Source organism: Neovison vison, chromosome 13 (assembly GCF_020171115.1).
Source record: "Neovison vison isolate M4711 chromosome 13, ASM_NN_V1, whole genome shotgun sequence".
Taxonomy (NCBI): domain Eukaryota; kingdom Metazoa; phylum Chordata; class Mammalia; order Carnivora; family Mustelidae; genus Neogale; species Neogale vison.
The window spans coordinates 30,965,174-30,985,695 of record NC_058103.1 but is presented as its reverse complement, the minus strand read 5'-3'; the positions used below and the strand labels follow the sequence as shown (position 1 = coordinate 30,985,695).

Here is a 20,522-nt window from a genome sequence, read left to right as displayed (position 1 = left end):
TCCACTAATTATCTACGTACCTATCTATAGCTATTTCAAAAAGAGCTGAAGGAAATCCACCAAAATACGAACTTTTTCAACAATAAACATTAGTGATTTGTGTCATCAGAAATCAGGTTAGACTTTTTTAACATAGATTTTTAAAAAACAAATCAAGTTAGACTTTTTTAACATAGATTTTTAAAAAAACCAACAGCCTGACTTCCCTCTCCGTCCTCCGGACCCCTGGTCAATGTCTCAGGCCCCTCGGGGTCTGTCCTCCGCCCATTTGACTTTCAGCCTCCACCCCACCGGCATCGGCAGTAGAGTCCCAGCTGGGTCTGTGATGTCTGCCAGGGAGGTGAATGGCGAGGGTCCCCAGGGGTCCAGGACCCTGAGCCCACCAATTTGGCTCTTTCATCTAACCACCCGGCTGCTGGGCTCCCTCTCTCCAGAGTCAGGAGCCAGGTTCTATCTCGTCAAGTGTAGCATCACGGGGTTTTCACAGACTTTTGAAGGCACAGAAAGAAGGCGGCCTGTTGGCCCTCACTGCCCTCCTCCTGCCTGCTCTTTATCAAATGGTTCTTTATGTTCTTTTAGAAAGAACCCCGCATGTGTACACACCCCGCTCCTCCTTCCTGCCTTTCTTCCTCCTCCTTGCATTTTAGGGCAGGGATCCGGGACTTGACTCTATTTCTCCTTAACAGTGGCCAGCCCTGAATGTCTGTTCTTAGACACCGTTCTAGAAAGTGGGAATGATCTGCCTGTGAAAGCAGCAGAAATGATTCTAGAAGTTCTGACTGCTTTCTCCAAGCCTCATGAAGTCCACAGGGAACCAACCCAGTCTGCTCCTTGCTATAGGAGGGAGGGTCGCGCCTAGCCAAAGCCACCCGTCTGTGTGAACACTCGTGCTGCTGGACACAGGCCCCTAAACTTGCTGCCATGGGGGAGGCACCTGATGGGGATTCAGGAACCTTGAGATCAGTCCCCAGGCTAGCTGCTGGGTACAGTCATAAAAGCACAGGCTTTGGAGAGAGGAAATTCTAGCTTCGAATCCTGGATCCTTTGTCTCCTAGGCATAGAGAGTAGCTGCCCTTTGGGGAGAGACGGCCCGGCCAGGGAACTCAGGCTTGTGTCTCCAAGGTGAGTGGTTTTAGTGCTCCAGCAGAGCCTGCCAGCAGCCAGGCCACGGGGACCCCACGGGCTGCTTTGGCCAGTGTCCCATAATGGCTCAGAGGCACGTCGGTGGGGCCTCAGTCCTGGAAAGGAGGGAGCTCGCTGGGGTAGGGGTGGTGGAGGGAGGGAAGGGCTATGTTCAGCTTTGAGTGGGTCAATGGCAGAGCAAGGGAGGACCCAAGCCCAAGTTCTGCCTCTCCATGGGGGTGGGGGTGCGGCACTGAGAGCTCCTAGGGCTTCTTTGCAGTGCTGCTGGGCCGCAGTCCACACTTTGAGCAGCAAGTCACTGGAAGCTTCTGGCAGAAGGGAGGTGGGAGGTGAAGGCCTCGGGAAGAGGGCCTGGTCCTAGGATCATGGAACGTCAAAGTCAGAAGAGACTTTAAGAGCCAGTAGGGAGGGGCTCTTGGGTGGCTCAGTGGGCTAAGCTGCTACCTGGGCTCAGATCATGATCTCAGGGTCCTGGGATAGAGCCCTGCATGGGGCTCTCTGCTCAGCAGGGAGCCTGCTTCCCTCTCTCCCACTCCCTTTCTGCTTGCCTCTCTGCCTACTTGTGATCTCTCTGCCAAATAAACAAAATAAAATCTTTAAAAAGGAAAAAACAAGAGTCAGTCGGGATCCGGCAGAAAATGCATAACCTCAATCTAATCACGAGGAAACATCTGACAAACACAAAATGAGGAACTCTCATTAAAAAAGAACCAAAGGTAGGGGGTGGGGAGGGAAACCTGTATTCCTTTAAGAGATCAATGTCATTAAAAAAAAAAAAGCCGTGGAAATGTTCCGGGTTAAAGGAGGTAAAAGACACCTAACAACTAATTGCACACCTGACCGTGGCCTGTTTCCCGAACAGGAGGAGAAAACGCCAGCAACGATTGTATTAGCTCCAGGGACAGCCTGGAATACAGATGACACCTTGGGTAAAACTATCCTATCCGGGGCGCCTGGGTGGCTCAGTCTTGTTAAGCCTCTGCTTTTGGCTGAGGTCATGAACCCAGGGTCCTGGAATCGAGCCCCACATAAGGCTCCCTGCTCGGCAGGAGACCTGCTTCTCCCTCTCCCACTCCCTCTGCTTGTGTTCCCTCTCTCGCTGTGTCTCAGTCAAATGAATAAATAACATCTTTAAAGAAAAAATCCTGTCAATTTACAAAGTGGAGCGTTCCTGTGGTTATGCAAGAGAATATCCCCATTCTTAAAAAAGTGTTTAGGGGGTTACGGGCCAAGATATACATCCCTCACTCTCAGACGATTCAGGAGAAGCATTACGTATGCAGAGAGAGAGTGTAAACGATAAAGCGAATGAAACAAGATATTAACAATCCACAAATGGTATGTGGCTATTCCTATTTTAATGCAGCATTTCTATTCCTAAAGTTTGTGAAGTCCGAAGTTGTTTCCAAATGGAAGGCTTAAAAGCTAAAATATTTATGGGGGCATCTGGGTGGCTCAGCCAGTTAAATGTCCGACTCTTGGTCTCCGCACAGGTCTTGAGCTCAGTGTCCTGAGATTCGCGCTGGGCATGGAGCCTGCTTCAGATTCTCTCTCCCCCTCTGACCCCTCCCCACCCCCTCAAGCTCAATTAATTAATTAATTAAAAGTGGCAGAACTGGTTACTTCAAATAAAATCCCACACTGAACCCCATGTGTAAAAAGGGACAGGCAGGGGGGTGGCCCTGCCTGTGCTGTGTCCCTTTAGTAGCCCGAGGGGTACCCGGGGATCCCAGCATGGAAACGGCTGCGGTGGGGAGGCAGCTGTTCCTGGATCCTCACATGTTAGACACTCACACACTTTTCTGACTGCATCTGATCCTCAAAACAGCCCTGAGAGGCATGACCAGGCTCATTCTGAGAGAACCAAGGTTGAGAAGATCAGTACCTCCTGAGGCCTACGCCATCCTGATGTTTTCCACACCCTCCCCACGAGCCCGTCTTCTCATCCCCATTTTACACACCCATGGAGGCCCCATGAGATTCACGTCCAAGGCTACAGCACCGAAGCTGAGCTTCAAGCCCAGGTCATGTGGTGGAACCCCAAGACCCCTGCTCTCCTTGGCAGAAGCTGCTCTCTCTCAGATGAAGAAGCAGAGGCTTGAGTGGGGGCAGCCCCTGCCTGCTGCTTATGGCAGTGGTGAGATGGGAAGCCCTTGGACTCACAGTCCAGTGCTCCCCCAGCAGTGGGAGGGGAACAAACTGTTCCTTGATGAGAAACCCATCTGTTCCCCGTGGGAAATCTTCCCACTGAGCCCCGGCCCCGGCCTGAATTTCTGGGCTGAGAGAATCCAGCCTCCCTCCCTCCCACGAGGACAGGGAAACCTTGAGGCCCCTTGTTCATCTCTGTTCTTCCCTGGGCTTCGCTTGTGCAGTCTGCTCTAGCCAAGGCCTTGCTTTCCTTTCCTTTTCCCTCCAAATTAGCCATTCCCTCCCCCATTCCCTGCTCTCTGCTAAGTTTTCAGTAAATCAATTCACCATCAGCAAGAATGATGGTGTCTGAAGTCACGGCCAAGGGCCTGGGTGTTTAAAAGCCCTGCAGGGGCCCCTGGGTGGCTCAGTGGTTTAAGCATCTGACTCCTGGCTTTGGTTCAGGGTCCTGGGATCAAACGCCATGTCAGACTCATGCACTCAGTGTGGAATCTGCTTGAGATTCTCTCTCCCTCTCCCTTTGCCATGCTGCCCCTCACACACACATTCCCTCTCTCTCTCTCTCTCTCTCAGATAAATAAATAAATCTTTAAAACAATAAAAGAACAAAAGAATTGCAGGAAGCCCAATGCTTCTGAGTAAACTAGGACTCAGTGAGAATGGAATTTTCCTTTTAGGCCCCAAATTGTCTCCCTGATGATGCCTCAGGGTCAGTAGAGCCCTTCGCCCTGATTTTACCTTGAGACCTGGCACAGCCCCAGAGGAAAAAGATTCCCCCAATTAGAAGTTCAGACAGGGAAGGTAACTGTCTTGATTTAGTACCAGCTGCTGCATTAGGTGCAAATTTGCAATTAAATCTCACAACAGTGGCCCCCCCTCCGCCAATAAGGTGGGTATTGCCGTAGCCATTTAAGGGGGGAAACTGAGGCTCCATGCACCTAAGTAACCAGAATACAGTCACAGAGCTGGAAAGAAAGCCTAGATCTTTTCCTACATGTTCCTCGAGGTCCCAGGCCAGCCTGCTTGGTGTCTCTTTGAGGCTGCTTGTAGCAAAGGGTTCTTCGGGGCTCTGTCTCCTGTCCGGCTCAGTCCAGCTCTACTGCTGCCCCCTCCCTACACTGTGCAGGGCACCCCGAGCTCCCCCCACCCAGCTGCTGCAGATCTGGCCTGCTTCTCACTCTGAGGAGTTCTGGGAAGGTCCTGGCCAGCCCTCTGCCATGCCACGACCCGGTCTTAACTTTGAGCTTCCCGCTGCTGCTGGGAGGCCCTCCGGGCGCCACCCCAGGTCTCCACACCCCGGGGATGAGAGTGTTGTGAGAGCCTAGGGTTCTGCAGGCTCTTGCTGCCCCTCATCTTACTTCCTTGGCAGTTTTAAAGGAATATACTTGGCGGTGGAGTTCACATGCTAGACGCCTCTCTGGGCTCCAGACTGCATAAGACCCAGCGTCTCAAAGCCTGACATCCGCCCCAGGATAATGAAATCTCCACTTCCCCATCCCGTCTCCACTACAAGGCTCTCTCTCCCAATCCATTTCCAACATTCTGCTAAATGGTGAATAAGAAGTTCTAACTTGGGACGCCTGGGTGGCTCAGTGGGTTAAGCCGCTGCCTTTGGCTCAGGTCATGATCTCAGGGTCCTGGGATCGAGTCCCACATCAGGCTCTCTGCTCAGCAGGGAGCCTGCTTCCCTCTCTCTCTCTCTCTCTCTCTCTCTGCCAGCCTCTCTGCTTACCTGTGATCTCTCTCTGTCAAATAAATAAATAAAATATTAAAAAAAAAAAAAAAAGAAGTTCTAACTTGACATGGGATCTGCTTTCAGGGAACAATTCTCCTTCCAAGATTGCAACCGGATGCAGGTCCGTGTAACCCAGAAGGGTGGCTCCCACTTGGAATTGTGGACTCTACCAGGTCTGGGAGGGAGCTTTCCTGGGGGAGGGGGCCTTGCACCATCCCTCAATTGCTTTTTGCTGGTCTATGGCCAAACGGGCCAGCTCTTCTTCAAGGCAGATAGAATCCTTAGCCTAAAACAGCCAGCATTGGCTGGGCCTACCATGTACTATGCAATGAGGTGGACATTTTACATACATTGCTTCTAATATTCAGAAGTGACTGAGTATGGCTTCTGAACCATTAGGGGTCTGAGTGTTCCTTTTGTAAAACAGCTTTTTTGGGTGAGGAAACTGGGTTTTAAGGGGTTAAGTAGATCCTTCGAGGTCACACAGATAGTAAGCTACAGATCAGGAATTGAAACCCAAGTCTGTGTGGCAACAGACGTCACAATCTTTCCACTCTCCATTACCACGGCTGTCATGTACAGTCACATAGGTTGCTCATTAAACAAGGGCATCCAGGTGAAGAAGTGATCAGGGCATGAAATCCAGCCACCATTCTGTTCACTAAGTTGTGCACTAGGATGTGCCCCATGGTGCTGTCATGCCCTCTTGTCTGCCTACAGGAGCGCTGTGGTAAACTGATTATGAATGGTCCCAACAACTCCCTTCCCTACATCTGTGCCCCTTGCTATGTTAATTCGCAGCTCTTCCCATCAAGAAGGTTAGTTCCTTGTCCCTCGAATCTGGGCTGGTCTTATGAGTAAAAATACCAGTGAAATACATCTGAGTGGCATTGTGCCAGGGAGGCCTTGGACCCCAACAATAGGCATGGGTACAGGTCTAGGCTAACCTGCTGGAGAAAAAGAAATATGTGGCCCTGTAACCCACATTCCTGGCCCATCAAGAGCCAAGCAACCACCCAACATTTGAGCAAGGCCCTCCTAGCCCAGCCAGCCTCCAAACAAGCCCCTCTGGCCACGGCCCCATGAGACAGCTCAGACAAGGTCAGGCCCAGGCAAGTTCAGGGGCAAACAAGGTCAGGTATGCTCCCCACCCCCCATCAGCATCACTGCCACATGTCCTGCTGAGCAATAAAAAATGTAAACTGATTGGAGTGGCCGTTATACATTGATTTCTGTCTCTCTGAAATTCTTTTTTTTTTAAGATTTTATTTATTTATTTGAGAGAGAGACAGTGAGAGAGAGCATGAGCGAGGAGAAGGTCAGAGGGAGAAGCAGACTCCCCATGGAGCTGGGAGCCCGATGCGGGACTCGATCCCGGGACTCCAGGATCATGACCTGGGCCGAAGGCAGTCGTCCAACCAACTGAGCCACCCAGGTGTCCCGGTCCCTCTGAAATTCTTTTTTTTTTTTTTTTTTTTTTTTAAAGATTTTATTTATTTATTTGAGAGAGAGAGACAGTGAGAGAGAGCATGAGCGAGGAGAAGGTCAGAGAGCGAAGCAGACTCCCCATGGAGCTGGGAGCCTGATGTGGGACTCGATCCCGGGACTCCAGGATCACGCCCTGAGCCGAAGGCAGTCGTCCAACCAACTGAGCCACCCAGGCGTCCCCCCTCTGAAATTCTTAAGTTGAAGTCTGAACTCTTGGTTCCTGGGAATGTGACCTTATTTGGAAATAGGGTCACTGTGGATGTCATCAGTTAGGATGAGGTCATACTGGAGCAGGGAGGGGGGCCCCTCATCCAATATGCCTGACGGCCTCAAAATATGGGAAGTTTGGACACACACACACACACACACACACAAAGAGAACACCACAAGCGTTCTTTTGTTGCCACAAGCCAAGGAACTACCAGAATCTGGGAGAGAGGCCTAGAACACAGCCTCCCCTCAAGCCTTCAGAGGGAGCACGACCCTGTGACACCTTGCTCTCCCACCCCCAGCCTCCAGAAGTGTGAGACGATGTTGTTTCAGCCACCTGCTTTGTGACACTTGTTATAGCAGCCCAAATACACTCATAGAGAACTTTCTCCTAATCAACACAAACGAACGCAGTGTGCCTGGCATCCTTGCTCTCCTCCCATGTGGAAGCTACTCATGGCTCTCCACCTGATCCCCAGGTAACCCCTAAGAGGTGCCCAGGGATTCCGCCCCACCATGCCCCATCCTGCCCCAACAGGCCTCGGAACCTGAAAAGCGTTCTCTGGTGCCTTCCAAAGGCTCCGGAATCCTTGCTGGGGAGGGGTCCCAGGCCCACACAGTATTGCTGTTCCTAGAGAGACCCCCAGCCCAGGCTCCTCTGGCTGCCTACCTACCTGGGTTGCCGAGGGCCATGGAGTCGTAGATGAGCTTACAGGTCTTAAGTAGGATGGAGATCTTCTTCTCGGGAGAGTAGGCCTTGTGCAAGCTGGTGAACTTCTGCAGGATTTTCTCCATGACAGGCACCTCCGGCACGCTGGTTGTCACACCCAGGTCAGTGGTGGTGGTGGCCAGGATCACCAGCTGGTTCTCCTTGAGCTGCTGCAGCGAGCCATCCTTGCTGTGGATCTCACGCAGGCAAGAGTTGATGGCTTCTTTCAAGGGCTTTAACACACACTTGTACAAGGCCGACTCCACAATTGCTTCTGTAGGGGGGGTGCAAGAGCGGGAGGGTGAGGAACCCAGTCACCTGGCTTTGGTGCCCAACAGCGTGGCTGTCCCCATCTCCTGGTCCCTGGTAGGACAAACTCAGTACCCCAGCAGCTACCCCTCGAAGTTCTGACACAGGAGACCCTTATAGTACATTCAGCAGAAAGCCACACTGCAAAGACAAGGGTACAGGAGCCCTGTGGGACTGAAACACTGTATCCTCATGCTTTTCACATGGCCTGGAACTGATGAAACTCTCACAGGGCTGCCTACCAATGCATAACTTCAAAGGGCGCTATTTACATGGGAGTTGTGCAGTATACAACCTGTGCAGTTGTATATGGAGGGCCCGGGGGGGGCCTAGGAAATGTTTTGTAGAATTATTCTTAATGTGTCTCTGAATTCTCAAATCCACGTGCCTCGAGGCTCAAGAATACAGTATAACCAGAATCTGACTTCTTACCATTTCCATGGCCACCACCTTAACCTGGGCTGCCATCATCTTTTCCCTGAGTTATATGAGTAGTCTCTTGCCCTGGCCCTTTTTCATTTATTCTCAGAACAGCAACCAGCATAAGCCTGTTATGGCATGTTTGATTCCAACATTCCTGTGCTCAGAACTCTCCAATGGCTCTCACCTCATGCACAGTAGAAGCCAGAGTGTTCCCCGTGTCTTATAAAGAACCCTGGCCCCCCGCACCCCCTCCTCCCACCCGGGGCTTTATAGTCTGTTCTCACTTATCACCTTGCCTGTGCCCCTGTGTTCATGGTGTTCCAGCCATCCTGGCCTCCCTGCTGCTCTGCTCCTGCCTCAGGGCCTTTGTGCTTGCTATGCCCTTTGCCTGGAGAAGTCACTCCACAGCTACATTTACATACATGATCTCTTCCTTCGCTGTTTGTCATCTAATCCAAGAGGCATCCTGATCCGCTAGTGGAACGGGATTTAGTTGGCTTTGATCTAATGGCAAGTCTGCAACATACATGCCATTATCCCCACTCTACGGACGTCCCAACTCAGGCTCTGAAGGTGTGGGTTCCAGCTAGGTGGGGGCTGAACAAGAATTTGAACCCCGCCTGCCTGACACCACAGCGATACTTGTACCCTTGGGTTGATAGTAGGGAAGTGTTCTCAGGAAGTATTTTTGGCTCTATCCCATCCCCAGAGGACACATGTCTTGTCTATATAGGGAGACACCGGAGCTGCCCTACTCCTGGGGGGTAAGGGAGGGGCCCATGCTCCCATGATTGAGTCTCAGTAGAGATCCAGATAATGCTCTCTTGCCATACAGGCTTGGGCTTGACCCATGTCCGCGTTTGGTGCTGGCTCCCCCGTCCCAATCATCATTCTACCCCTCCTTCTTCCCCTTGGCTTCTCCAGCCTCTGCAACAGAGGACATGCAGCTGCCCTTGTGTGCTTCAGCCCACTCCTGCCCATTCTCCCTGGCCCGCAGCGTGACCCCACGGGCCCTCGGAAGCTAGAGGTATGGTGACCCAAAGGCAGGGACTCATGGTGAGCATCCCCCATGCCTCTGACTCCTGCGTGACCTTGACCAAGTCCTTTCCCGTGGCAGGACCCATTTTTCTCATCTCTAAAGTGCAGGGGCAGGGAGTGGCTGTGGCCCGTGCCCTCTGGATGAGGGGTGCGGTGGTCTGCATCTCTGAGAACCCCAGGAGCTGCAGGGATGGCTCGGGCCCTCTGCAGCTACACACAGTAATACTTCTTCTGCCTTGACTTATTCCTTGTGCTTGTCTCCCTAAGGAAATCAGTAGCATCCTGGGCAGGAGGGGGGTGGGAGGGGCTGCACCTGTACTTGAGTTTCTTCCACCAGCTCATGGACCCAGGAGCAGAGCTCGTCGGTAAGAAGCCGATCAGCAGAGGGGTCAGTTTGTAGAAGGTGGGGGGTGGGGGGACCATCCAGAATCATCCCTCCCCCCGGCCCAGGACTGACCTATCTCCTCCTCCGGGTGCAGGGCGGGGTCCACTAGGGCCCTGAGCTCGGTGCTCTGCAGCAGGTAACTCTTGAGCTGGGTCATCATGGTGCGGATCTCCTGTAGCATCTCGGTGCTGGAGGTCTGGCGCGCCATCATTTCCAGGCTGTACACCTTGTAGTCCTGGACCAGGCTGCCGAAGTACGAGGTCTTGTCCTGCGCCAGCTCCACCACCTTCTTGTAGAGCTTGCGGTTGTTGGACAGGAACGCGTGGAAGACATTGGTGAAGCTCACCAGGCTCAGGCGGTGACGTGCCTTGCCCAGGATCACCGACGGCTTCTTTTTCCCCCCGGAGCCGCCGCCAAACGGCTCCAGCTCCTCCTCCGTGCTGCTGGTTGAGTAGGAGTCCTGGTCTGTGGCCGAGGCGGGCACTCCCAAGCTGTCTGACAGGGAGGCCAGGGAGCCCTTGAACTCGGCTGTGCTCTGGGGCCGGGTGCCGGGAGTCCTGGCTTGGGAGGCAGGGCTCTGGCCTTCTCTTGGGGGACCCGGTGCAGGCTTCTCGGGGGCTTCTTCCTTCTCGGAGGACTCGGTGCTCTCCAAGGGGCTGGGAAGGCCTGAGGCCAGCTGCCGGGAGATCCGTTTCCTCCTGGGGGGCGGGATTGGGGGTTGTCGGATCTTTCTCGGCGGCTCTGGCATGCTGCCCGGATCACTGGTTTTGGCCGCTGCTTCCTGACCTTGCTCTGTGGTCCCCTGAGGCCTGTCCCCAGGACTGTCTGAGGTCCCCCGGGGAGGCGGGCTGAGTGGGGATGACCTGGGAAGACCCAGCTGGTCCCTCTCTGCAGGCATCCCCCTGTCCACCTTCCCCACACTCTGGTCCTCCAGGGAGACCTTCTCAGAGATGCGGCGTCTGGGAGGAGCGGCAGGAAGGTTCTTCTTCATGGGTGCTGGAGGGGCAGGGGTCTGCTTCGAGGGGCTGGGGCCTGCCCCTGGCTTCATCTCTTCCTCCCTGAGCGGGCCCAAGCCTGTAGGGGGGCGTGAAAGCCTCTCACAGGCTGCCATGGGTGGCTGGCTTGGGTGGTTGGGGGGGCCTGGGGCATGGGGTGCCAGGTCGGGGGCGGATGCCGGGGGTGCAGGAGGAAAGGCCTCTGGAGGTGGGGGAGCAGTCACTGGGGGGGGACTGGACAAAGGACAGGCCAGAACAGGAGTGGGAGGTGGAGGAGGCCGGGGGGGGCTGGAGGGTTGGAGCGGGGGTGCTGGGGGAGGGGGTGCTGGGCGGCGAGGGGCCCACTTGGAGGTGGGTGAGGTAGCAAAGGAGGTGGGAGGCAACGGGCGCAGGGGGCAGCTTCCAGGGGGTGGCTGGTCCGCAGGCAGGGCACTGCCCCCACAGTCCTCGATGAAAATCGGGTTCACAAACCACAGGCGGTCATTTCCTATGGACAGCTCAATTTCACACGAGCAGTTCTCGTAATGGGCCGTGGACCTGAGGCTGGAGGCTGAGGGTGCTCCGGGGGCTGGGTCTCTTGGGGGTGCCGCGAGGCTCCCATCGCCTCGCCGGGGGTTTAGTGAGGAGTCCCAGAAGCCTGTAGAGACAAGAGAAGAAGAGGCCGATCAGTCCCAAAGCCAGGCCCCCCCTTGCTGCCTGCTGGGGCTGGGTGGAGGGTGGCGTTTGTGGGCGGGCTGGGGGCAGGGCTGGTCCCAGGGTTTGCTTCACTGCTCTGAGGGCTGTTTCCCCTCCTGAGCTGCTTTAAACCTCTCCCACCACTTCCTGCCTTGAGAGGGGAAGCCCCGTTTGATTGTCCCCGGGCTCTGCCGAGGTGGGGCTCTGTGGAGGTGGGGCTGGGACCTGGTGGTGACAGGCAGAGCTCCAGCTCTGCCCTTGGCATGTGAGAGCCCACCAGGAGGGCACCGATGGCTTGGGGTGCAGGCACGGGTTGCGGGAACAGAAGGCAAGGGGTTCTGCAGCTGATCGGCTGGGTGCCCTGGGGCAGGTGACTTGACGTTTCCAGGGTTCCATCTCTGGTCATCTCTAGAATAGGGGTCCCCATGGGGGAGGTGCTTTGGTCCTATTTTGGCCACTACGGTGGCCGTATGTAGGAGGAACGAAGTATGCATTATGGCCGGTGAGCTCAGACCTGACCATCCAAATGGGGAACACTGGTCCCAAGGCGAAATGCCTTGGACTATGAATCTCTATATTAAAGCAGGCAAACGTTCCATGCCCTCCATGTGTTTGTATGCATGTGTGTGTGTGTGTGTGTGTGTGTAAGTGTGAGTGTGTGTGGGGGGGTGGGGGGGCTGCACTGCTGGCTCTCAGTTCCAGCACAGGCCTTTCTTCTGACCCATCCCTCATAGACGCCCACAGCTACAGCCACTGACGCAGGCCTGTCCCTCCCCAGACAAGGTTGATCAGCACCAGGCATGTTCTGGGTAAGGGGCATGGGACATCCCAGCTGTGAGGGCACAGGCGGCTGGCTCGCTCTGGAATTCTTGAGTTCCGGACCTCTGAGTATCAAGTACTATCGAGGATCTAGCTCAGCATCTTCCGAAAAGGGCGCCAAGTTTTGCGAATCATTTCAGATGGTGCCCAGGCCCCCGGGGGCTCACTCCAGCAGATTCCCCTGGAGAGCGGTGGGGATGCCAGTCTCCTCAGCCTCTTAATTTTAGACACTGATACCGCAGGGTCCCTTGCTAACCACGGGGCCAGGCCTCTAGCCTCTCATCTTGAGCTCCTTACTTCTGGGAGGGATTCATCACTAAGAAAACTGCCAAAAATAACGTCAGGAGCAAACACACATTGCATTCTGGCTATATGGGCAACTTGCTCTACATGGGTCATTTCATTGACCCCTGACCACAGGCCTTTGATGTTAAGTCCTAATTTTGTCCCCAGAAGACATGAAGATTAGAGACCCAGACAGATTAAACAACCTGCCCAAGGTCGAAGGTTGGTGAGTGGAGGAACCGGGATTTGAACCCCGTCAGACTAGATCTAAAGCCTGTGTGCTCAGCCCCTGGGGATCTGTGTCTTCCTTCATAGGAACTTGCAACACTTCCCATCTGAGTTGCTCACCCAGGGTCGGAGCTACAGTGTGGTGTGCACCCCAGAACCGGGGATGTGGTAAGAACACCACAGGCTCTAGACGTTGAAAGAAAGGGAACATGATAAGATGGCGGATGGCAGCCATTGTGTGCCTGCCCTGAGTCAGGCACGCCCAGGGAGGTGGGCCTTTGTCACCTGGTCGGCCAGGGGCTGGCAACTCCAGTCATGGAGAGCAAGGTACAGTCCATGACAATGAGGCTGCTGGGACACTGACTGAAAGTGATTGTGTGTACAGCCCCCACCCCAGAACATGTGTCCCTCCCAGGGAGGAGAAAGGGGCTCCCTGTTCAGCCCTGGCCTGGGCAGAGACCCTGTGTGGGACAGCCTGAGGCAGCTGGCCAGCTGTTTCCATAATGACAGGGATGATAACTGTTCACAGTAACTGTTCCCCATTCACAAAGCTCTGCGTGCCTCACAGTCACCGCCAGCGGACGTGGGGAGCCCAGCATGCGAGGGGACCCTCAGGCTCTCTCACGGCCAGAGCAGGCTGGTTTTCAGATGGTCTGGGCCCTGCATTTGCTCTCTGGGGCAGCTACCGACCTCTGCATGACTGACCCACTCTCCCGGGTGCTTCACGCTAAGCACACAGATGTTCTGGCCCCAAGGGGTGAGCACCGGAAGCCCCGTGTGCCCGTCTACACGGGACCAGTACAAGTTGTCTCCTGGGACGCGCTCCAGCAAGGAGAAGCCAGTCCGACTCAAAGGTGAACTGGCAGCAGCCCCACGTGTGAGCCGAGCCCCTGACGCTCCCCTCCAGGTTCTTTTAAGACCTTCCTTTGGGTAAAGATGAAGTCATGGGCAGATGATGAACGGAACTGTCCGCCTACACCTGGACATTCTCACTGTTCACTTAGACCCAGGCCTTAGCCTGCCCACACCTCCAGCCAGTCTCCTCCTTGCGAGACGATGCTGCGCACAGAGCAGACCCTGGGTTGCTCTTTGTTCAGGATTGAATCACTGCCGACCTTTTAGCCTGGTATTCAAGGCCTATGGTATCCGGACCTGCACATCTTTTCCAGCTTCACCTGCGGAGCAGTTACCTACTCACTCCTTCCTGAACATGTCACGGGGCTATCCTACCTTAAGGTCTTGCAAATGCTGTTCCCTCTGCTTGGACTCCTTTTTCTACCCTCTCCACCTGGCAAACTCTTAACACCCCTCACCACCCAGGTCAGATGGAACCCGTTTGGTGGAGCCTTCCTGACCCATCTGGACCTCCCGTATACGCCTCTGTGTCCCCACCTCCAGCTCTGGGGCGCACCCTGACCCATGTGACCGGGACTGGAATTCTGGGGTTCTGTCTGCCTCCCTCCCGCCACCTCCAGGGTGTGAATATTGGCAGAACCGAGGCATTCCTGGCACAGAGCAGGAGCTCAGCCCCCCGGGCTCACATAAGTGCATGCGCTTTGCCAGAGTGGACAGGCAGGTGGGCTTCTGAGCAGGCGCACATAGGCAAGGTTCATTTTGATGGTAACATGGGACTGACCTGAACTGGGGGAGGACAGCTATAGGCAAGAAAAGATAAGAAAATAGGGGGAGGAGGGCAAAAAGAGGGCCGAGGAGCTCCGGCCAGCCCCACAGCCTGGCTCAGCATAGCAAGCACAGGAAGAAAAAAAAAAAAGAGCACATTTTCTACCACTTGCATGTGGACTCTGGCAGGATCAGCACAGACAAAGGGGTTCAGAGCAACGGGCCCAGGGCCTGGGTGACTAGGAACTGCTCCCTCGCCCCTAAGACAAGCCTTGTGGTTACACTCTGCTAGGGCAGCTTCAAAGCCAATGCCACTCTGAGGGATGGGGGAAGCTGGGACCGAGAAGCTGCATCCTAGGGTCTGGCAGCCTGTCAGGAAACCATAGTGGCAGCCTTTATACTAGGAAAAAAAAAAAAAAAAAGGGGAAGTAGGTAACTTTCTCTGCAGCCTGCAGAATGCCAAGGCCAGGGGAGAAGCGGAACCCAGTCATGCAATGCTAGTGATTGGCAAAGCAGAGTGGGGGGGTGGTGTGGGCGCGTGTACCCAGGCCTGCGGGCACCACGCCAAGCCTCAGCTTAGTTGCTAGAGATTCCCTGAGCAGCCGTGTCTTCCCTGCCTCTGTGCTGTCCCCGGACCGAGGGGGATGTGTCATTGGCCTGGCAGTGTCCAGCAACTCGGCTGGGGACACCTCTTGCCGGGTGTCTGCTCCTATAACCCTCAGTGGGCCTGGGTCAGGCCAGGTACTGGGCCATTGGCTCTGAGGGCCAAGGTGATGAAGGCTTCATGCTTGGGGAGCCCCAGACTAGCAGCAGACAGAGAGGGGATGAGTAAATGCAGCAAAGTATTCCAGATACCATGGAAACAGCTTGAAAGTCCAACAAGTTCTGTGAATTCGTATTTTTGTGGCATCCCAAGGATGGGCAGTTGGACTCCTGAGGCATCATTCACACTTGGGTTGTCGATGGGTGTTTAGTAACTAGGAGAACTCCCATCGTAGAATGTAAAGGAAAAAGTAAATTCCATGCAAACTGGGTAAAGCTTGGAAGAGAACAGGTGCTTTCTCCAAACATGTTTTAAACATGTTAAGTGTATTTATACCTCCAACGTGTCTGAGACCCTCGGCAAATCTAACCCTTATTTACCATTGTTTTCTCTATGTTCCTCCGGCACTTAGAATCAACTGTAACTTCAGTCATTTCATGCTGGGTTGCTGCTGTGTGAGTTCTGTGGCCCCAGGATGAAGCGTCTACAGCCTGCTCTCCCCAACGCTGGCCTGTCTAAGGCCAAACCTGGACCTTCTGAGGTCAGCTCATGGGCCATGAGCAACCCTTCTGGGTTATCACATGGTGCTGACCCTGCAAAGATATAACTCTGTTTCAGCAACATTATCCCTGCGCAAGCACCCAGGCTTTGCGCCGATTTGGATATTTATTATTCATTACATTCTGCTCTTTTTGTAATAAGTGGGGAGAATGCCAGAGTAAACTGTAGACACTACTGATAAGAGACAAAGAGCCTCACAACTTACTCCAAGGGCAAGGTCAGTAGGTGGGGCAGGGCCAGCATGAGCGGGGGTTGGTGGAGGCCGAGGGGAGCAGTGGCCGGCAGTTGGGGGAGGCGGGGGGGGGGGGTGGGACGTTGCTGGCAGCAAAGCCCGGCTGACCTTTTGCTCTGTTTCTTGGAGATTCCCCAGTGTCCCTTCCCTAAGTCCCCTTTTAATCTATGCTGGTTCGAGTGGGTTTCAGTTCTTTGTCAGGAGAACCCCTGGTCTACAACAATGAGAGATGCGCAATGCCTAGTGTGTGGGGGGCGGGCACTGGGCATATTTTCTTTGTCTTGCATATTTCATATCAGTGCTGTAGGTGAAGGTCAGCCCAGGAATACCTGCTGAATACCTGTTGTGTAATCCCTCCCAGTCTTTTTTCCTTTTTACAATGCAAGTGCTGACTTAAGCTTTGATGACTGAGGCGTGCATTTCAAAGAGGCATCCTTCAATATCTAGAATAAACACGTAACTAGTCACAAGACTAAACAGCCCTAAACATCCCAACTGCCTTCCTCCACAGAGGCTCCTCTGCTTGAGCGATTTTGGTTGATTTAGATAACCGACCCCTCGGGCCACTTGCTTTCTCTTCCAGCATACTAAATTCCCGTCCCCTGTGTTTTCAATTCAACTGAGTGAGTGTGCGAAACCCCAGATTCCCACCATCAGCCCCAATAAAAGCAGAACCCCAAGCCCACATGATGAGCGAGCAGAAGGCAACTGAGGGCAAAGCACAAGCTGACACCCCTGCCCCCCCAACCTCCCCCTGCACTCCCAGGTGGGCTACGTGAAACATTCCTCAGGCATTCCCAGCTGCCCTAAAGCTAAGGGAAGGGAAAAATAAATGGTTCACGGATAGAGATCACAGTCCTGCAGGACGGAAGTCTCCCCCCCCCACATTTACCAAGGTCTTAGATATTTACAAGGATAATTCCTATCAACAGCATAACTTCCAGAGATCCATAGAATTTCCTGGAGCCCTAACCTCCCCCTCTTTTCCATAAGTGATGTGGGAAACTGAGGCAGAAGGGAACAGAAACAGGGACGCCTGGGTGGCTCAGTTGGTTAAGCAGCTGCCTTCGGCTCAGGTCATGATCCCAGCGTCCTGGGATCGAGTCCCGCATCGGGCTCCTTGCTCGGCAGGGAGCCTGCTTCTCCCTCTGCCTCTGCCTGCCATTCTGTCTGCCTGTGCTCACTCTCTCTCCCATTCTCTCTCTGATAAATAAATAAAAAAATCTAAAAAAAAAAAAAAAAAAAAAAAGAAGGGAACGGAAACAAAGTTAAATTTCTTTATGACCTGTAGCCCGCTGACAAGGGCCTGAGATAGGCAGAACGTGACATCCCTCCTGGGAACTCCCAACTGTCTTAATGTTAGTGCCTTACTAGAAAGAAAGATAACTTTAGCTTGGTAACAGCTGGGCTCCCAAGATCCTAAGAGTCTTCTGCAGCATGGGAAAGTCCTTTGGGATGCCTCCCTTTGTCCTTCCCTCCCCCAACTCCCAAGTATGTAATTGTTACTTCTCACATCCCTAGTGCAGCAGCCCTTATCGGCCCAAGGGTCCTGTCCCCGTGCTTTCATAAAACCACTTTTTTGCACCAAAGACGTATCAAGAATTCTTTCTCGGCCGTTGGCTCCGGGCCTCACCCACGTTCCAAAACCACGCATGAGCGTTCTCCCCACGACCCCACTGTGGGGCCCCAGGGGGGCTATGTAGTTTCTGACTCGTGCGAGCAATAAACCTTTATTTGTTCAGTCTCCCAATGGTTGTTGCAAATGTCAGGCATCTTGCAAACGTCCTAAGAACCCCGAGGGCTGGTCCAACCACAACATCAGGCACTGATAGGCTGAGACCAGCACACAACATGGCCTGAACCCCACGGTGTTCAAGGCCTCGGGCACACAGACCCCTCCTATCAGAAGAAAACCTCCCCAGATCGAGCCCAAGCATCTCCCGCTCCCTGCTGACTTGGCCTCAAACCGGGCTCTGACTGCGGCAGAACAACAGAGAAGGCCGTGAAGTGTTGCCGAGGGCCGGCGGGGAGGCGCTGCTTGGGGTCAGAAAGGCCCCGGCACACATCCCAGCTCTGTGCTTTCCCGCTTGGCCCACTCTGGACACACTTCTCCGCGGGGCTCAGTGCTTTTGAATCTTGAAAATGGGGACACGAGGACGACACGAAGACAATGCCAAGCAACTACGAAGCCCTGAAAGTGTCATTATGCCACTTCAGACCTGAGGGGAGAGGTCACTGGGGCTGTGCGGGTTACTGACCCGTCCCTCACCCCACATCTTGTTCACAGCCATGTTCCTGTCGCCCTTGCTTCTGGCAAGGGTGGGCCTGGAGCCAGGGCTGGGGTCGTGCTGGTGCCCAGCTCTGGTCAGCTGATGAAGGACCAGGCGTTTGGCTCAGGCTTTCCCAGAGCCTCGTCCTGGCAGTGGGGTCAGCCTGTGCTGACCGGCCCTGGCTCCCCCGGACCCCGCAAGGCTGTGCATCAGACCTTCTGGGCGGTTATAAAAGGTGCCCTTTTTGAAAACTGGGAGACTAGCCGGGCTACGGGGCCTTGGCAGCCTGGGGGGCGGGACGGGAGGTCCCACAGGAGCTGGGACTCAGCCCGAGGGGCTGCCCCTGTGCTCCTCTGGTCGTTGCATCCTAAAGCCCTGCTCCTGCCCTGAACCTCAGAGGGGACTTACCCAGGCCCAGGTTGGAGATGGTCTCGAGGTCTGTGAAGCTGCTGGCCTCCAGGATGGCCTGGGGCAGCCTCAGCGTGAAAGGCAACAAGTCTCTGTGGAGACAGGAAAGGCCGGAGGTCATGTCGGGGAGAAGGACCCCCCCACCCGTGTGTCTGTTCCCTGACCCCCGCGCTGGCTGCTGGGGCCTCCAGGCAGACCAGAAACTTCCCTGGGGCTGAGGGGCTGAGCCCTGTGGATGAGGAAGCAACCAGTCAGAGGCAGTCCTGGGCCAGCCCTGAGGGACCCGCAGAAATGGGAGACTCTTCTCCCTGGTCGCTTGTTTTCCTGTATCGTGGGAAGCCCAGGTAGCTTCCTCCAACAGTGCCCTTCTGGGTGGAGGAACCTAGCCCCTCCTGCCTGCTACCCACTGCTGCTCCACACAGAGATGGGCAGAGAGCACCCAGTCAGACTTCCTCAGTGAAGGCTACCAGTCAGCCCCTTGGGGCGCCCGAGGCCCCGACCCAGACTGCGCTCTTAGCACGCATTCCCACCTCAGGCCACCACTACCCCAATCTCTACCTTGGCAGGATGGTACCATTCAGTCCCGTGTTGCCTCAGTTTACCTGGGTGGTTGTCTGGCCTGCCAGCCGGGTTTCCAGTGGCTCCTGGGTCTCTGTGTATGTTGCCATGGGCAGCAGAGTCCCTCAGCTCCTCTGGGGTCCACCCCCCATCCCCCAGGGCAGTCTCCCACACTCTCTCAGTCACCTCCTCTGTTGGTCAAGATGCTGCCGGGATGGCAGGGGGCCAGCGCCAAGCCGGGACCACCGCATCCAGGGCCTTCCAGGGCCTTGCTGGCCCCCACTCTGCCTCGTGCGCCAGCTCTGCCCACCGCACACCCTTCCCTTGCACTCAGGGGCCTGCCGGCTGCCTCCCCAGAAGGCGCGCTCATTTGCTTACAGGGCTTGTGCCTTGCTCATTCCCACCTCTCGGCGCATCCCAGGCGACGGCATCTATTTCGATTCCACGGAGCCTCTGAGGCTGTGCCACCATGGACCACCTCCTCCTCCGTGACCTGGTTACGTGCAAGGATTTCTTCTGTCCCCGCTCCCAGTCACAATAGCCAATGCACCCCTTCACCCAGGGGCCACCTCTTCTGATCCAAGGAGAAGTACCCACGGGAGGGGGTGTTTGCTGGGCAACTAGTAAGTGCCCAGGCACTGGGCTGGGTGTTTGCAGGCCTTATGTCACATGAAAGTATTACTATTTTTTCTTAAGATTTATTTGTTTGTTTTGCAGGGGGAGGGGCAGAGGCAGAGGGAGAAGCAGACTCCCCACTGAGCAGGGAGCCCCCCACACGGGGCTCGATCCCAGGACCCCGGGATCATGACCTGACCTGACGTCAAGAGTCGGACGCTCAACTGACTGCACCCCCCAAGTACCCCAATATACAGTAATCAGCTATTACTATAACAGAACACCCTTATGGGTAGGTATTAATACCTTTGTATTACTTAATTTATTACAGATCCAAATCCCATGGGGGCGCTGCTGAAAATGCAGATTCCCAGAACTATACACATAGGTTCCCAGGGTTGGGTCTGGGGGTGGGCCAGGAATCCCTATTTTCACCAGCTCTCAAGAGGATCCTGGACATCCCATCCAGAACACAGCTTGGGATGGGAATCAGAGGCCCCAAAAGCAAGGGCTATCGGTAACCATAAAAATTAAGCACCTCTCCAGGTGTGTGTGTGTGTGCACATATGTGTGTGTGTGCCTGTGTGAGTGTGTGTGTGTGTCATACTTACAATCTCATATATATACAGACATACATTCTCACACATAGATTCCCATACATATATATTCTCATACTCAGGAGAATATGTATTCTCATTCTTGTATTTTTCTGACATAATGGACTATTAAGTCTATTAAAAAGCATTCATAAAAAGAGAAATTTAAAAAATGGAATAATGCTCCAATGGAATCTGAATGAATGTTCTAACATGTTCCCCCTGCACGCTGGTCAGTCAGCTGTGTAACCTCCTAGGGTGGGACATGTCCTTCCCTAGAGGTCTCAGTTCTAGCCAGTGTCATTCGAC

The 20,522-nt window shown here is 54.4% G+C and overlaps 1 protein-coding gene across 1 annotated transcript in view; it reads right to left on the bottom strand.

The window, feature by feature from the left end:
* The window catches only part of RIN3 (Ras and Rab interactor 3), an 82,728-nt gene that overhangs the window by 19,610 nt on the left and 42,596 nt on the right, over positions 1 to 20,522 (bottom strand). The window contains exons 5-7 of the mRNA XM_044232330.1: positions 18,445 to 18,536; positions 9,661 to 11,220; positions 7,399 to 7,707 (exon numbers count right to left, since the gene is read on the bottom strand). Coding sequence (XP_044088265.1) covers positions 7,399 to 7,707; positions 9,661 to 11,220; positions 18,445 to 18,536 — 1,961 coding nt within the window. The remainder of the gene's footprint in view (positions 1 to 7,398; positions 7,708 to 9,660; positions 11,221 to 18,444; positions 18,537 to 20,522) is intronic.